The sequence below is a fragment of the Conger conger genome, chromosome 3 (genome assembly GCF_963514075.1).
Source record: "Conger conger chromosome 3, fConCon1.1, whole genome shotgun sequence".
Classification (NCBI taxonomy): domain Eukaryota; kingdom Metazoa; phylum Chordata; class Actinopteri; order Anguilliformes; family Congridae; genus Conger; species Conger conger.
In genome coordinates this window covers 4,687,809-4,707,404 of record NC_083762.1, presented here as the reverse complement: position 1 = coordinate 4,707,404, position 19,596 = coordinate 4,687,809, and the positions used below count along the sequence as shown (strand labels likewise).

At 45.5% G+C, this 19,596-nt stretch overlaps 1 protein-coding gene across 1 annotated transcript; it reads right to left on the bottom strand.

Annotated features, from left to right (window-relative positions):
• Positions 1 to 3,822: 3,822 nt before the first annotated feature.
• Positions 3,823 to 5,938, bottom strand: LOC133124617 (alpha-2Db adrenergic receptor-like). Its single transcript, XM_061235972.1, has one exon. The coding sequence runs from the start codon at positions 5,511 to 5,513 to the stop codon at positions 4,263 to 4,265; it is 1,251 nt and encodes a 416-aa protein (XP_061091956.1). The 5' UTR covers positions 5,514 to 5,938; the 3' UTR covers positions 3,823 to 4,262.
• Positions 5,939 to 19,596: the final 13,658 nt, after the last annotated feature.

Sequence of the window (19,596 nt, the reverse complement as noted above, 5' to 3'; positions counted from 1 at the left end):
TTTCTTAATGGGTCAGGACCCAATATTGGTTTCAGGAGTGTATGAGGTGCAAGGGCGCCACCCTTAAAATCTGATTGGCCACCCCAATGCCACCCCGCAATTAATCAGTCTGTTATAATGTTACCAAGATACTGTTTTTACCCGGGTTTTTTCCCGTTTTACTGGCTTCCAAATGTGCATCAAAAGCGCCCCTTTCAGAAGCACCAATCTGATGAAGCCAGGAGACATGGTGGCCACCCCCAGATAACCCTTGGCCCCCCCGTGGCTACCCCAGTATAACAATCCTAGAACTGCCCCTGAGGAGGTGGGTCCGGGAATGACTTGTATGTGTAGTACATGGATTTGAATGAGACCCAGAAGGTTGGTGGTTCAAGCACCGGTGTAGTCACGATAAGATCAGCACAGCTGTTGGCCCTTAACCATTGCTCCAGGTGGATTGTCCCCTGCTTAGTCTAATCAACTGTGTGTCAATTTGGATGAAAGCATCAGCTAAATAATACATTATTATTTTAAAATAGTATCTCTATTTTGGGTCCCTATATTAAAAGGTTTAAAGAGTGAAGGCCACCCGCTTCAGTTTTAAAAGACATGAATTGAGGTCCAGAGAGAGAGAGAGAGAGAGGGGGGGGGGGGGGTGAGAGAGAGGGGGAGAGAGAAAGAGAGGGGAAGAGAGAGAGAGCGCACAGAGGGGGGAGGAGGGGCGATCAAACCAGCTGGTAACCTGTCATAGGGACGTAGGCCTCACTACCTACTAAAATGCCAAATATAGAGCTGAAGAACGATATGAAAAATGGAACTGGAATGAAACAAGTATAAAAAGGATTTCTATTTTAGCTAATCTGAAGAGAAACAATTGTGAGCCAGGCTGTCAGCTTGACCAAAGGCCGCTGGGAAAAGTGCAGTTTTACACGCTAAGACGAGGACGTCTGGAAGGCAAGTGATTTAATACGAAGAGTACATCAAAGTACACAGTGACTCTGTGAAACGAATATTAAATTTGCAAACCAGTTAAGAATACATTTTGACTATTATTCCAAAGCAGTGTCTTCAGAATTTGTGTCTGTTCTCTGTGAGAACATTCTTACATTTAAAGACCGTGGCCTGCCACCTCTGTTTTTCAAATCCCTGTCATTGCGTTACTCATTTCCTATCACTCATTAATTATGTTATTACGGAACATTAACCTTTCACTTCTTCGGTAAAAAAAACCTCAGCGGTTTGGTATAACTGTAGCCTTCACGTAATTGCAAAATGTTTTGAGCTTAGTTTTATATAATTTATTACACATTTATTATAATTGTATTTGTATAGTAGACTCTGTTTCAAGGTGAGGCTGAAAACTTGTACACAAATGTTGATCATCTCAAGGACAGTCCCCCTTTCACAGGGCATTGTCCGTGTCATTCGCAGTACCCTGCATCCAGAGCACCTTCAGTTCAATTCAATTTATTTCTGTATAGCGCCTTTCACAGAAGACTGTCACAAAGAAACTTTACAGAGTAAAACAGGAGAGAATGAATCATATCAGCCGCAGGCCCCCAATAGCATACGAGGTAAACAACTCCCTTAGCGGTGAGAAAAAAACTCCCTGATGGGAAGAAATCTCAGGAGGAACCCGGCTATAAGGGCCTGCCCATCCTCCGCTGGCCTATGGGTTTAATGTGTGAAACTAAACTCCATATGGATATGGAGGGATATAGAGTCTGGAGTTCAGAGGGGAGGGGGGTGAATCTGCACCTCCAGGATGTGCCTTTACAATGCTGTTTGCAGAGGTTTGCAGTCACAATGACTATTGCGGTGGCATTAATCGACTGCCTAAAAAGCAATATCCCAGACCTAAACGAGCTGCATGTTTGCCATTCACGACAATTGAGTTGCAGTATAATCTCACAGTAAAGTATTAAATGAACTCGTGCCGAGTATTTGTGGTCCAAACTGGACTCATACTGTACGTCCTATGTTAGTTTTTAATTGACACTGGCGAAATACATTTTACAATCGTTGTTAACATCAGTTTCACTTAGTTGCCAGCGGTTTCCGCTGTCGTCCAATCTAGCCCTCATCGAAAAATAGGCCGTTTGGATGAGGTGATTCTCGTGGACCAATGTTGGAGACCGCTGATTTTTCACGACTCAGTGCGACTGGCATCCATCTTGTTTCATTTAGGGATATACAGTTACTTGTTACTTAGGTAGCTTCAGCAATAATCTTTCGGACAGCAAACATCTCAGACTATGCGCGCTGTAGGCTATTGAGACGCATTTAAATGCAAAGGCTGTCACAGCTTGCGGAAGAGTTGCGAATTGAAGTGTCAGGTAGCTTTTTCAGTTCCAATGACAGCAACTTAAGTGCTTCAGTTGTCCCCAAAGGCTGTTTTTTCTTCTTCTTTTTTGGTCGATGTTGTTTCCGCTGATTCTATCCTTCCTTAGTACTTTACTTTTGTTTGTCCGCTGCATATTTTAACGATGCGCGTAAATTCAGCTGCTTGCAACCCCCAAAAAATCGTCATGACGGGTTTATGGGGTGTCTCGTTAATAATGGACTCTAAATAATGACCGGGAAGGCAATCCCTTTTGTTTAATTCGCTTAAATAGATACCGAGCGCTTTGTCCGGAAGAGGAGGGGAAGCAAAACGCGTAAAGTCATCCCTGCTGATAAGCAGTCGCGTGCTTACCGTTCTCCGAGTTGTATGGGGGCCCGTAACCAACGCATCGCTGTCTAGACAAACTCGTTGAGAAATATACGTGTACATTATTTATGAGATATTAATTTACGTTTCTTGCCAAATAATGTATTCGCGTGAGTCGGACTGTTATGGGAATGCATTTTAAGGTTTCTGCTAAATGCATAATTTTATATGCATAAATGCATTTTTTATTTATATAGTGCCACATATAGAAAAAAGCCGACAGGATGTTTTCAAAAGGCTGTCATTTCAACCGTTCTGTACATTAAGTGATGGTCCAATACTACATTTACATATTTAAATGAGCATAAGAATACGGTAAATAATGTAAAGGTGTTAATCCTCCTTGGTGGACGCAGTGGAACGATAATTAGCGAAAGTATTTTCAAAGAAATGCATACCCCAACTGTCGTGGTGACGTTGCTATTATGCGTGCGTCTTATGTTTATCTACCGTTTTTTTTAACGGCGCTACAACCCAGATAGCAAGTGACTCCGGACCGGATCTGTGCCGATTCCGGCTGACTTTGGGCCAGAATCGGGAAAGATCCGACCAGGAGTCGCTTGCTGTCTGGGAATGTACTGCGGTTGTTCACACCAACCTGACAATTTCACACTTTTCAACTGGCCAACAGAAGAGCGAACAGAAATTTCTCGCAACAGAGCAATATCGCAATAAAAAGTGATGGAGTAATGTCTCGCTTTGTGGACAGCTTTCTCACTTCACACCTATGGCAGAGGGTTCCACAAATAACTGAAAAGGGTTCCTCTATTGAATCAAGCCAGATAACTTTCAGAACCCTTTTTTTGAGTGGGCTACTATACATTGTTCAGTTTGTATGGCTCAATATTTTCAGACACTAATTATGTTAAGTGCTTTGTTCAACGCTTAACGACAGTGCTACCAAGGCGTCAAACCTGCACATATTTATGTCTAACTGTAATTCCTATGGCCTCGAAGTCTCTATTAACAAGCCAGAGATATAACGTTCTACACATACTGCATGTTCTACTGCTGTATGACCAACGGTGCCATCCTTACGTGTTTTACAGAAAATGAATGTCTATACTGTACATTTAGGTCACTGAAACAAATCATTAACAGTGTTTATATATGTTCATAGAATGGAAACAGCATTAATTGAATTATTTTATTCATGAGACATGTTCTTTTAACGAATAACATAAGGCATACGACAGAATAATTTAAAATTGCCCGTTTGAAAAATAACTTTCACAGAATGTTTTAAGGCGACTGACAAGCCAAGTATATAATTTTGTAAGCACGTTGAAAATAACGCATTGCACTTTCGTAATTTCACAATGACAACGTCACAAAATGTTTTTGTTAATGGCTTTGTTTGTATTCGACGACATTTGTCCTGTTGAATATCCGCGGAATTGCGCACAACACCAGGTGTTTTTATTTTTGTTTGTTTTTTTGCTGTGTTCAAATCAAGTTATTATTTACACACTGAAAAAGTTATAAATACGGAACAAATGGTTCGAGGACAAAAATACCTTTAAATAAGCAATGGAGTATCACAACTTATAACACAACACAGTGAAACTTCCCCTTAAGTTCGTTTTGCAGTCCTGCATATTATTTTCTTAAATGCTTTTCGGAAATCCCGGTTAAAAATTGTATAAATAATTGGATTCACTGAACTATTGCAGTAACCAATCCAGAAGAAGAGGTCGAAAAGAGCGTCTGGAATTGTGCAACTTTCCCTGCATATCGCGTGCAGACTGTACGTGAAGAAGAACGGGAACCAGCAGAGAACGAATACCCCCATCACCACCGCCAGGACGAAGGTGAAGCGCTTTTCGCGCATCTGCGCCACTTTTGTTTTGGAAATAGCCTGCTGCCTCGTATTCTGCTCCTGGAACAGCTGCGCGGGTCGACTGGAAGCCCACGACACGCGGCAGCCCTGTTTCGGGCAGCAGTTCGACCCTTCCACTTTCCTCCGTTTGGAAAAGCGCAAATTCCTGGGTTTGCTGTCCGACGCGCAGCTCTCCTCCAGGTCGATATCGTCCAGCTCCTCCTGCCGCTGGTTGCTTCCCGAGCTCTGGCTGCTCGGGCTCTCCGTCTCAAACTTATCCTTGCGCACGAAACACGTCTCCGACTGCGAGGGCTGCCTTTCCAGACCATTTTTTGCGACAAACACCGTGGAGGACCGCTGTTTGGCCACCCTGTAAATCTTGCAGTATACCAGAATCATAATCACGCCCGGGGCGAAGAATGATACCAGGCACGAGGAGAGGATGTACCACGTCTCGTTGTTCAGCAAGCATTCTTGCTCGTTGTGCTCCGTCATAATCAGGGGTGGGAAAGAGATAACCGCCGATATGATCCACACCACGGCGATCATGGACTTGATTCGCTTAGGAGTCCTTTTCAGGTTGTAGCTGACGGCCTTGGTCACCGACCAGTACCTGTCCAGGCTGATCGCGCAGAGGTGGACGATGGACGACGTGCAGAAGAGGACGTCCAGCGCGAGGTAGAACGCGCACCACGTAGTCCCGAAGTACCAATACCCCATGACCTCGTTCGCCAGGGAGAACGGGATGACCAGCGTGGCCACCAGGATGTCCGCGGACGCCAGGGAAACCAAAAAAAGATTCTGCGGCGCGCGGAGAGCGCGGCTGGTGAACACGGCGACCACCACCAGCACGTTGCCCACTATTGTCACCGAAATAATAGTGCTGACAACCAGGATTATGAACGCGGCGGCCGCCGGCGAGTGAGGCGAGGAGCTCGGGGTGCTGGTGCCGTTGGCGACGCCGGAGGAGTTGGGCGCAATGTGAGTCGCGGGGGTCAGATCCATTTTGGCCACGTTCTCTGTCCTTCGCGCATTTTCTCCAAAATATGTTAGATGGAAAGTTCAGCGCAGATCGTCACTTAGTTCCAAAAAAAAAAAAAAAAAAAAGGTTCAGTTTTTCAAGCCCCAGCGTAAAATTGCATAGACTGCAATCACAGTGGGATGCATAAGCACGGTTTCCCACGCTAATCTGCAAGGCGAAGTGAATAAAGTGGCATTGCACGGGTGTGCAGAACGGAGGGCTGTAAGCCTAAAATCCCCGCACGTGAGCAATCTCGGGCTATCTCGCGGACGGTCCATGGCAGACAATGCCTCTCCGCGCAGCGCGTCTCTATTTCCACTAAGTTTTGAAAAACAGGCGAGGGTCGCGTGCAGTCGTTTTTCTCCTCCGTGGAGCTATTTCAGTAACAGGAAGGCCATGCTTCGTAATCTCGCTTTGCGTTTTTTCCCTCGTCTTCTTTTCGCGCTTGCCTTTTTATCTCATGTATTTTTTTTCTTTTTTTTTCCTGCTTTTTTTTTTTATCACATGCGCGTTGTGTTGTTCGTGGGTTCCGTGTCGCTACTGGCCACACACTGTTAACGAAGTGCATCCAAACCGCGGGATCCGAGTGGCTGACATCATCCTTAAACCCTGCCCATACAGTCTGTGTGAGTGTGTGTGTGTGTGTGTGTGTGAGAGAGAGAGAGAGAGAGAGAGAGAGAGAGAGAGAGAGAGACTCCATGTGTTTCACTCTACCGTTTTAAGAACTCATTTGTTCCAACTTCCATTCAATTGCTTAACAATGCTGCTTGAGGCTGAAGTTTATGTAATAATTTTTATAGTGTTTTATAGTGTTTGTATTATTATGAGGTGTATGTATGTATGTGTTATGTTATGGGATATGTGCAATGCTGTTATGTAATTGTTGATGCTGTTATGGCTGAGGATGTATTGTTTGTTGTCATTGTGGCTGTCAAGGCATTCATGACGCATCGCAGAGTCCAAGACAAATTTCCCTGAGCGGGACAATAAAGTTAATCGTATCGTATCATATCGTATCGTATCATACCGTATCGTATCGTAATGTCCTTGAGCGGATCATGGGTAATTCTTACCACAAGTATAAGCACACATTTTTTCACTTATGTGTGCAAATCAACTTGATGCCAATGCACGCTTTGTAATCCAAATTACTGTTCCTGTTAGCTTCGACCAGTCTGGCCTTTTCCCTCTGACCTCACTCATTAACAACGCGTTCCTGTTCACTGGATGTTTGTTCACATGAAAATCCCAGGAAATCAGGAGTGCCTGGCACCAACAATCATTCCACGGTCAAAGTCATTGAGATCACATTTCTTCCCCGTTCTGACTTTTGCTCTTAAAAACAGCTGAACCTCTGCATGCTTTGAGGCATTTAGTTGCTGCTGCATGATTGGCTGATTTGATATTTTCTTTAACAAGCTGGTGTACAGGTCTACCGAATAAAGTGGTCAGTGATGATATAGTTACATGTGCACTAAAGATAATCTATGCAAATGGAAAATAACAGGGCATTGGTAATTGTGGGTCTTGTTATTCTACACAGTCTATTAAAAAACAGTCTCCCGAGAAGGACCCAGAGAGAGAAGGCCGGATTGGTTGAGAGACGTTTGAGTGATGGCAAAGGCAACCAATGAGTAACGTACACTCTCGGCAGAACCCTGTGATTTCATAGAAGAACCCCTGTCTAGTTCAAGGGTTCTTTGTCGAGCAAAATAGTTCTTTTTTCTGGGAGCTTTCACAATTCCCACCTGCGATAGAGGGATGGTTCTGTAAAGAAATAAAAAAAGGGTTCCTCTGTGAAGACAAGCTAACGAACCCTTTTTTTCCAAGAGTATACCACAGTACCAATGTCTGAGGCGAGATGGTGTGCAACAGTGTGTCCTCACTGGGAAAAAGTACATCTAGTGGAAGTGGAAGTTACATTCTAAACCAAGAAACCGGCTCCCTAATGTCGGTGACTTTTAGACTAATCTCTTGTCTCATATTAAGTCTTACAATTATGAACACCTTCACCGTGTTAACAATGCCTAATACAGAAGTCATTATGAATTCGAATTAAACTTATCAACGTTTTCCCTAAACTGTGGAAATGTGAATTCCGGTCTCCCGTCTCCTCTCGATACGCCTGATTTCAGCGGGCCGTTCCTCCGCGAGCGTTAGCGTTCGTCATTTCTATACCCCGAGTGATCTTGATGAGCACTGACAGATCTCAGCGAAATGTTTCATTGTATTCCAGTTTCTATCAGAAGATAAATAGCTTTGTGTCGCCCTGGCGTGGAGATAATCTGCTTTTGCATTCTGTCACCGTGTGCTCTGAAGTGGCAGGTGTGACTCACGTCCTGCTGTAACTTCTGGGGCACATGGGGCCTCTGTGTTTCTGCGTCGGTGAGGCGGTGCGGCGTGGTGGCGGTGGGACCGGGCTTGGGTACTGCTGAGTACTGCCGATGTAGCCTTAACCAAGGCCGGCTGCATAAACCGAGCGGTATGAATTGATTCTTTAGTAAAATGATCAAACAATTTGTAAGCTTTGGTTGACAGTGTCATGTTGGATGATATAGGGCAGTTGTGAGTGTGAACAAGAGCCATTAATGATGGTGGGGTAAAAGAGAGTTTTATGACCAAAACCTGTGTTCTGTGAGCTAATGTAAACTGTTTTCAAAATGAGGTACAGTGAAATCATTTCATTCTGGATTTTTTAAAATCGCATGTTCGGTATATACTTCTCAATGTGTTTGTAGTCAGAACTGGCCACAAACCAGCTTTGTACATTATGGCAACGGCAGTATTCCTGTGTAGGGCGCTGAAAACCAAAGGACTGGCTCTGTTTGTCATCATAGGTCGTAGCCAACTCACGTTCCTTATTCAGATGAAGATAAACTAAAATCTTGGAGCGCCCCTCAAGTATACATTCGCGGTCACAGTGCGCAATATCACAGCAGGAGTTAGTGCTGAACGCAGCACAAGCACAGACACTGAGTACATTACAGTAATGGCATTTGGCAGATGCTGTTATCCAGAGCGACGTACAGTTGATTAGACTAAGCTGGAGACAACCCTCCCTTGGAGCAATGCAGGGTTAAGGGCCTTGCTCAAGGGGCCAACGGCTGTGCAGATCTTATTGTGGCTACACCGGGGATCGAACCACCAACCTTGTGGGTCCCAGTCATGTACCTTAACCACTACACTACAGACCGCCCCACTTATTTTGTTGCCACGTAAAAGCAGCTTGACTTTGTGCAGTTTAGACTTAAATATTCATGCTTTTGGATAAACTCCTTTCCATTCAATGCTTATCCACAAATCCATTATCTTAATCCACTTAAGCCAGGTGGATTAGGTGCTTGACTGGGTTCTGGAAGGTTGGTGGTTCAAGCCCTGGTGTAGCCACAATAAGATCAGTGCAGCTGTTGGACTCTTGATCAAGGCCCTTAACCCTGCATTGCTCCAGGGGGATTGGGCCCTGCTTAGTCTAATCAACTGTATCCAATCCAAACTGTCATTTTGGACAGAAGTCAGCTAAATATCTGTAAATAAAAATCCTTGGTCATGGTCTCAGGGGTGGAGCCTATCCCAGCAGGCACTGGGTGTGTGCCCCCCAGGCACACACACCACACACACACACACACACACACCATACACACACACACCACACTCTCACTCACACACACATACACACACACACACACCACGCACACACATACACCATACGCTCACTCACTCACACACACACCGCACACACCATACACACACTCACACACACACACACACCATACACACTCACACACACTCACTCACTCACACACACACACACACACACACACACCATACACACTCACACACCATACACATACTCACACACACTCACACACGCGCGCACACACACACACACACACACACACACACACACCATACACTCACACACACACACACACACACACACACACACCATACACTCACACTGACAAACACACACACACACTCCATACACTCACACACACACACACACACACACACACACACACACACACACACACACCATACACTCTCACACTCACACAACACACACACACACACACACCATACACTCACACAAACTCCACACAGAAGTCCCCAGGATTGGAACCCAACACCTTCTTGCTGAGTGGCAACAGTGCTGCCCACTGCCGCCCTTCGATGTTTATGCATAAATTAATTACTTCTTTGGACAGAGCTCTCTCAAAATCTGGATGTGGTTATGAGCTAATTCTAAGATTTCATGCGAAAAAAAAACCTTCTGCTGAGGAGAGAAAATCTGTTTCATTTAAAATGCGAAATAAACAACACAGATGCGCAGACAAAATGAGATTCAAAACAAATATGCTCTTTGAAATTTAAGGGCAAAAATCAGCCGTGTGAAGATTTTAATTAGGACTAAAGACCTCGTGCCGAATTCAAATGTAAATTTCCTTATGAGGTAAAATCTTTGATGTTCTTCTGACTCGATAAAGCCGTGCAATCCAAGCCCGAAATAAGAAATAAGACCTGTCACTCACAGCAGCCGTGTCAGAACGGCGGTCTCAATTAGTCATGGCTGCTCATCGCGTAGCCTAGGTGACGACTGTCAATCACCACCTACGCGATGAACAATGAATGCAATAACCCCGCCACCCAGGCTACGGCCCTCATTGGCTATGGTCTCATCACTGTAACAGGAGTAGAAAACACTTCCCTGCAGCTCCATGCCAACAATGTAAAGACTGTACACCTGGCACGCAGGTGGAGTTGATATCCACATGCCAGTGACATCACAGGGAAGGTTCTGACCAAAACAAGCGCAACGTCAGTCTTTAGTTCGTTTGTGCACGTGCATGCATGTGTGCGTGTGTGTGTATGTGTGTGCGTGTGTGTGCGTGTGTGTATGTGTGTGAGTGTGTGTGTGTGTGCGTGTGTGTATGTGTGTGTGTGTGGGTGTTCACATGTGAGTATGTGTGTGTGTACGTGTGTGTGCATGCGTGCATGTATCTGTGTGTGTGATTACGTGCATGTGTCTGTGTGTGTGTGTGTGTGTGTGTGATTACGTGCATGTGTCTGTGTGTGTGTGATTACGTGCATGTGTCTGTGTGTGTGTGTGTGTGTGTGTGTGTGTGTGTGTGAAAAGTTAAGCAGAACACGACTTGTGTTGTGAGTAATGACAGTCTGAAGGTGAACTCAGCATCTCTCCTGGTGAGACTCCTTTAGCTGACTGAGCACAATGGCTTTCAGTTTGAAGATCTATTTTCTGTGGGACTCAGAACTTGTAAGGCCTGAATTTGGGAGAGTAATAACTGATTTTGGGTGGAGTAATCTCCACACACACACACACACACACACACACAGTGACAGACAGGAATAGAAATAAAATCCAATTTTCCACTGCAAAGTAAAAGTCTCTCAGCAAAAAAGCGCTTCAGCTTAGGTCTGAGCTGGAGGACCTGCAGCATGCAGGCCGCCGCGCTCTTCTTCTGTGGTTGTGAGGAGGAAGATTTTGCAGCGTTTTAAAGCCGAGGCGTTGGAGCGTGACTGGCCGCCTCTCCGAGCCGCTTTGACTTCATCTTTCGTCCTGGGGCAGAAGCAGCGGCTGTCTTTCTGATAAACCCCCTCTTCAGAAACCTTCTCCTGATGTCAAACCGCCACTTCCTTCACCTCCCGCTGACGTCGGTCGGAAGGACTCCGGCTTCGGGGGAGCTGACTGCGGCCGGCTGATCGACCGGCAGGTTTACCTCATTCACACCTCACCGGCCGGATCCCTCCCTCCTCCGGACTACGCTGCGGCCAATCAGGTTACCCCGTGGGGGAGCCAGCTAAGGCCAATCAGGTTACACCATGGGGAAGCCAGCTACGGTCAGCAGTGGTCCAGATTCGATACCTGACTGTTGGGGCGGGGGATGGAGTGAGGACCCCAGCACACCCTGCGGTTCTCCAGGACCAGGAGTGAGGACCCCAGCACACCCTGCGGCTCTCCAGGACCAGGAGTGAGGACCCCAGCACACCCTGCGGCTCTCCAGGACCAGGAGTGAGGACCCCAGCACACCCTGCGGCTCTCCAGGACCAGGAGTGAGGATCCCAGCACACCCTGCGACTCTCCAGGACCAGGAGTGAGGACCCCAGCACACCCTGCGGTTCTCCAGGACCAGGAGTGAGGACCCCAGCACACCCTGCGGCTCTCCAGGACCAGGAGTGAGGACCCCAGCACACCCTGCGGCTCTCCAGGACCAGGAGTGAGGACCCCAGCACACCCTGCGGCTCTCCAGGACCAGGAGTGAGGACCCCAGCACACCCTGCGGCTCTCCAGGACCAGGAGTGAGGACCCCAGCACACCCTGCGGTTCTCCAGGACCAGGAGTGAGGACCCCAGCACACCCTGCGGTTCTCCAGGACCAGGAGTGAGGACCCCAGCACACCCTGCGGCTCTCCAGGACCAGGAGTGAGGACCCCAGCACATCCTGCGGCTCTCCAGGACCAGGAGTGAGGACCCCAGCACACCCTGCGGCTCTCCAGGACCAGCAGTGAGGACCACTGTCCCAGACCCATCAGCTGTGTGTTGGTGTGTGTGGATATCCAATAACTGCAGAGCACAGTGAAATGAGCTGGTGTGTGTTGGTTGTCATTATCTCCCCAAACCATAGGCCCCACTGAAATACACTGGAACAGATAGACAACACGTGAACCTGAACATGGCAGAAAACTCCAAAGCTTATCAACCCTACCTCAAGGCCAGTGTGCCACGGGGCTTAATTGAATAATGTTCCACAGATGATAGCATTTATCCGTCAAGTGGAAAATCAGATTGTGCAGAAGCCAGCCTGCCATTACCCTGTTGGGTCATTATTGATACAAAAATATGTTTGTTTGTGTGCGTTTTTGTGTGAATGTGTGTGTGTGTGTCTGATAGTATGTGTGTACGTGTTTGAATATGTGTGTGTTTGAACGTGTATGTGTGTGTGTATGAACTTGTGTGCACGTGTGTGTGTGCTGCGTCTGTGTACACATGTATGTGTGTGTGCTGTGTCTGTGTACACATGTATGTGTGTGTGCGTGTGTGTGAGCTTGTCATTTCATGGCGTTCAGTAATCAGCAGGACTAAAGAGATACACAACCACCGAACACAAGCTGAAGTCGGATGTGACTCTGTGACTCTGTGACTCTGTGACTCTGTGACTCTGTGACTCTGTGACTCTGTGACTCTGTGACTCTGTGACTCTGTGATGCTTTGGAAAACCCAGACCCAGGGCACGTCGCTGTCTGCTCGGGCAAAACTGTCCGTTTACATCTGATCCATCTGAGGAGGAAGAACACTGTGCAGTAACAACCAGGGCTATGCACTCATCCTTACACTCTCATACTTACACACTCATACTTATGCACTCATACTTACACACTCATACTTACACTCCCATAGGAACACACTCATACTTACACTCATACCTACACACTCATACTTACACACTCATACTTACACACTCATATTTACACACTCATACTTACACTCTCATACTTATGCACTCATACTTACACTCTTATACTTACACACTCATACTTATGCACTCATACTTACACTCTTATACTTACACTCTCATACTTACACTCTCATACTTATGCACTCATACTTACACTCTCATACTTACACACTCATACTTACACACTCATATTTACACACTCATATTTACACACTCATACTTACACTCTCATACTTATACACTCATATTTACACACTCATACTTATGCACTCATACTTACACTCTCAGACTTACACACTCATACTTACACACTTATATTTACACTCTTATACTTACACTCTCATACTTACACACTCATACTTATGCACTCATTCTTACACACTCATATTTACACACTCATATTTACACTCTTATACTTACACTCTCATACTTACACACTCATACTTATGCACTCATACTTACACACTCATATTTACACACTCATATTTACACACTCATACTTACACTCTCATACTTACACACTCATACTTATGCACTCATCCTTACACTCCCATAGGAACACACTCATACTTACACACTCATACTTACACTCTCATACTTACACTCTCATACTTACACTCTTATACTTACACACTCATACTTACACACTCATACTTACACTCTCATACTTACACACTTATATTTACACTCTTATACTTACACTCTCATACTTACACACTCATACTTATGCACTCATACTTACACACTCATATTTACACACTCATATTTACACACTCATACTTACACTCTCATACTTACACACTCATACTTATGCACTCATACTTACACACTCATAATTATGCACTCATACTTACACACTCATAATTATGCACTCATACTTACGCACTCAAGTGCATCAGTGAGGGGTCTGTAGATCTGAATGGGGGGGGGGGGGGGGCAGGGGGGGGTCCTCGCTTCAATACCAACTCCAGGTGCTGCTGGTGACAGACAAGAAGTGATTGCTTTTGAGCAGAAAGGTCAAATAATGTAAAGTCGATTTATTTACATTTGTGTGTGTGTGTGTGTCTGTGTGTGTGTGTATGTGTGTGTGTGCAGGGGAGCTAGCTCCCAATTAAGTGCTTGTCAAATTAAAAGTACTGCCAAGGTCTTGATAAGTTGACAAGGACTTGTCATAGACTAGTGATTAGTCCCACACACACAAACACACACACACACAGACACACACACACACACACACACACAGACACGCACACACACACAGACACACACACACACACACACACACACACACGGCCTTGGATCTGTTCCGTCTCAGCCTCTCAGATGTGCCTCTGCACAGAGCAGACGACACCTGACCATGGGAAACATTTCTCAGGCAAATACCGCTTATGGAAATAATAATATCGCTCCGTGGAGAGAACTGACCCTCATCTGCCCATTAAGGTTATAAATATACCTGTAAAGCAGCCTCATGTGAACGCTTTCACACGGCGCTGCACTGACAAGAGTCTTCTTTCACAGGAGAGTCAATGAGGATGCGCTGTAAACATACCCAAAGAAGAATTACATTGAGAATATAGTACATATTTGCTTCGGCCAAGTTAAAGACTTTATTTTGCCAACACGGTTTCTCGTAAAAAGACACTGTTAGGAGACACATTTTTATCCATATCAGGGCTGGGATACTTTCCATTTTAATTCTGTCAATTAGAGAAATTAACACATTAACACATTCAAATCGAAAAACACTTTATTTAAAATGGATCCTCGATTACACATAAAAACAATGTAACATGTACCTCAGGTATACATACATAAAACAGCCAGATTAGGAGTGCCATGAAGGTTTGAAGCACACGATAAGTATTTGCCAAAATTTGTATCATTTGTCAAGTCATAACTAAACCGTTTGGTATAAGCCGATGATAACATGCATGATTGCTCATTACGATGTTCATAACAAATTCTAAGAATTATTATTAATAATAATAGTAATAGGCACATAAGGCTATATTAAGGTGCTTATTAAGGTTGAGGGTTTTCACTACATCACATAGTGAACGAACAATAATCAATAATATCTTTAACAAAAAAGAAAAGAAAATTATATCGCACGTTTGTTGATTGAAATATGGTGACAGAAAACGCATTTACAGTGTCTCCTTTTGGTAGTTTCAGCATCCTGCATATGTAGTCCTCTTTTAGCACAGGCAACTGGGCCTGTCTCCGAGCCCAGTCTGTGGGCAATGGGCTTCAGCTGCCCGAGTTAGCACTGAACCCCAGCTGCCATCCTGCCTGTGACTGAGGCCCTCACTGCCCACAGACCTGCGGCTCCCCCGGGTGCCAGGGACCCAGTTTTACCCATGGTAGAGTAGGTTTGTTGGAATGTTTTTTATTTTGTTTTGTTCCGTCTGTGTTCTAGAACTGTACAGCTTTCTATTGTTCTATTTCTATTTCTATTGACTGTTACATCAGCGTTAGAATGCTCAGTTAAGAAGATTCTAATCACGTATTTGTGACCTCACGCCTTAATGGGTTAAGGGTCATAAGCTTTATTAGAAATGTTCTTAACTGAACACTGTTCGAGAGTTCTAGAGCACTGACTTGAAAATGTTCTTATTCTCTATTTACTGTTCGCGGTCTTATTACATCACATTTTTTTCTATGGTATAAATATGAATGCAACAATAATTTCAGACGTGGATGACTCAACCACAAGGGGGCAGAGTGCATGGAGTTAAATCTCGGGCATTAGCCTCACTCCTGAACACGCCAACTTTAATTTACTCAAAATGTCAACACAACTGTTACGGACCGTGGTCGTGTTAGTCAGAAAGACTGATGCAAGCATGACATCACATTGCCATGGAAACACAGAGCTGTGTTCTGTGGACATAGAGACAGACTCACAGACAAACAGACAGACAGGCCGGCAGACAGACTCACAGACAGACAGACAGACTGGCAGGCGGCATGGAACATAAAAAGAAAGTAAGGGAAACACAAAAAAGACTTCTCTCCGCTTGCGAGGAGCTGCCAACAGACAGTAAAGTTTCACTGAGTGAAGCAGAATCCCGGAGTCTGCTCTGACCCCCAGATCTTCCCTCCGGCTAAGGGGGCTAATCATCCGCAGACAGCCCCTGTGCCTGCAGGTCCCTCACCGTTAGCAGTGTTCACACCCGGGGGAAGCCCCGTTTCCCCCGGGGGGTTACGGGTTCAGGGTGGGGTGGGGGGGGTTAGCGGGGTGGTGTGGGATTCCTCTGAGGGACAGGGCTCATTAGAGACCCTCTGTGTGGGTGGGAGAGTGACCCCTTTCTCCCCCCCCCAATCCCCCACCCCAATATTTCACATTCCCAGCCCCCGTCTGTCCTGCACTGGGGCTGGGGGGGTCGGAACCCCCTCACCAGGGACAGCCTAACGCCCGGTGGCTAGTGGCTTCGGGGCTTGACTGTGACCCAGATGGTTGGTGGTTCAAGCCCCGGTGCAGTCACGATAAGATCAGTGCAGCTGTGGGGCCATAATTCAGCAAGGCCCTTAACCCCACATTGCTCCAGGGGATTGGAGTCTAATCAACTGTAAGTCACTTTTTAAAAAAACGTCAGCTAAATAACTAAAAAGAGATACACCCGGGGAAACTGTCTGGTGCTCCCTCAGTGCCTGCAAAATAATAATAATAATAATAATAATAATAAATCCATCTCAACAAGTATTTCAGTCTTAAATTCTTACTTCTATTGGTTTTTTACTAAATAAGACACACATATTGCCAATGAGGCGAGCCATTCTGACTCATTTTAAGATTTGCCAATGGTGGAAGGAAATTTCACATGCAAACAGTAACTTAATATTTTAAACTTGAGAGGGGAGAAAATATTTAAATAGTTGTCATTACAACAGTAAATCTTCTGCAGTGCATTTCTGCTGGGAATACAGTTTGAGGCCTTACTCAATCTCACTGAGGGGAAACGTTCTGTTTGGATTATAGTCACCTCTGAAACATCAACAGTATGATAAGCGGGTTGTTATTTAATCGTCTCCTAAAATTCTCTTTTGGAGAGGTTGATGGTGAAACTGCGCAAAGCCTGTTAAGCATGCTGTCTAAGATAGTTACTTCTAGTTACGTTCCATATGATTATGTATAAGTAAGTATAAAACACTAGTTTCCCAGACACATTAAGCCTAGTCCTAGACTTAACTCATAGAAACCTGACTTTAGACCGGGACTAAGCTTAATCTGCACCTGTGAAACTGGCCCAGAAATACCTCTAGTAACGATCCAACTTCTAGTTCACACTTAATATACCGTAAGTGTGTGATAAGGGCAGGGGTTTGGCATTCGCATTACACAGGCAAACTTGCACAGATTTCTCATTTTGACTGTATCCACTCTGAGGCAGTTCAGGTATCTCGTGTACAGCGCACAGCGGCAGCAGTCCTGCTTTTAAAGCAGACCTGCGACTCTTACGCGACAAGCCGAGTTTCTGCCCATTACGCCACTGTCCTCGAATGGCGGAGGCGTGTTCATGCGATGCGTTCGTGAGTGCGAGCCGTTCCCTACAGCCTGTGAGGAAAAAAATGCCCTTTTTGACAATTTCACAGGTGAGCATCATCTGATGAAACAGATCCCAGTCAAAACAACGATAGCTATACTTGAGTTTAACTTTCGTATTTACTTGCAAAGAAATGACAAGAAAGTGAGAAAGCTAACCGGCTTTCTGATTTGAATCAGACATAGTACGACTCTTCTACACTTTTCCAGAAAAGGGGGCTTTACCAAAACAAAAAGACATGAAGCTGGCCACAAACATTTATCAGTATTTTGTCTTCTGAATACCCCTTGTTGACATTGCTGCAAGACCAGAATGTGCTAGCTACCCCCTTCCAGGAGAAGCAGAGACATTAAGGTCAAAGGCTGTCTGTCTGCTGGGAGAGAGACAGAGAAAGACTTCATTCAGAAAGTGATCTAATAGTAATAAGGATTATCACTAAAAGGTTATTTGTAATCATGTGATTGTGTTTATGTTAACACACATTGTCAATTAAGAATCAATTAAGAAAATTACCCTTACAAGCCCTTCGACAGTTCACCCAGGTGACCCCTGGGAGAGGAACGGTGAACAAAACCGGGAGGACGGCTCGTCTCCATTAACGTTTTAAAATTCTGTTTGCTTCGGAAAACTCGTGGTGAGTCACAAAAGCGTTTGACACGAAACGTGAAGAAGGCACGGGCCCGCCTTCCGTGGAGGAGCCGGGGGGGACCTGAGTCCAGAGCGGCAAGCGAACATAAATGGAAAGTCTCGGTTTGAACATTATTCGGGGAGACGCGTTCGGAACGCCGACCTGTCGGCGACTGTTATGAGCCGCTTCTCCGTCCGGGGGGATGACATCACTCCGATCCGTCAGCGTGTGTCATGGACTGCTGGGCTGGGAGCCAGACAGGGCCCGTTCTCAGAGAGAGACGCTCGGGGGGGCAGATCAGTGTCGAGCACGTCTGCTCCTGGAGGTCCACCGTGCTGTAGGTTCTCACCCCGACTCCACCGGCCTCATTTCTGTACTCGCTGTTGTGTGCTCCGGAGAGACGAGGAGGGGTACGGGTCCATCCGGTAGGTTCTCACCCCGACTCCACCGGCCTCATTTGTGTACTCTCTGTTGTGTGCTCCAGAGAGACGAGGAGGGGTACGGGTGAGAAGGCTTCTCATTAGGGGGCCTATTCCCGACTGAAGGGTCAGAACACAGGACAGAAGAGGAGAATGGCCTCTATCTCAGACTCCGAAATCAGCCACTCAGGAGTGCCATTTTCATCATGGATTCAGTTTAGTGAAAAGTGTGGTATGGTGCAGTGGGAAGCACTGCCGCCTCGCAGCAAGGAGGTTCTGGGTTCGAATCCCGGTCGGCCGGGACCTCTCTGTGCGGAGTTTGCATGTTCTCCCCGTGTCTGCGTGGGTTTCCTCCGGGTACTCTATGTCTGCTGGGATAGGCTCCAGCCCCCCTGCGACCCTGTTCAGGATAAGCGGTTTAGGATAACGGATGGATGGATGGATGGATGGATGGAGGAAGGTAAAGCATGCCAGGTACCACATTATTTTACAGCCTGTTCATTACATAGTATTTACTGGGTAAGTACACAGCTACTTGCGGAATTATTAGGTAACTACTTTGATTTCAGAGGTAAGTACTGTGATACAAAGTCAATAAGTACCATATGTAAGTTCAATGCAAGTACATTTTTATGCATAGTACTTCAAAATTGTTACCTATTAAGTACTTAGTATTTACCCAGTAAGGACTGTGTTATTAACGGACTGTAAAATAAAGCATTACCGTATGCTAATAGCTGTTTGTCTCTGATTGGTTAAACCTGAATGCATGTTACTGTGTGTACACTTTTTAACCGCCCAGGAGAAAAGAAAACTTAAATATTCAAATTCTTTTGACATAATAAGAGTGTCTTGGGTGACATGTCAAAAAGATTTTTTTCAAAATATATCTTTTTTTTATTTTAATTGAATGTCCCTTATGTTAAGAGAAATACTGTGTAGAGCTCAGGGAAGCCACAATGTAATGTCCTCGTTTGACTGGGTCTCAGGAGGCGA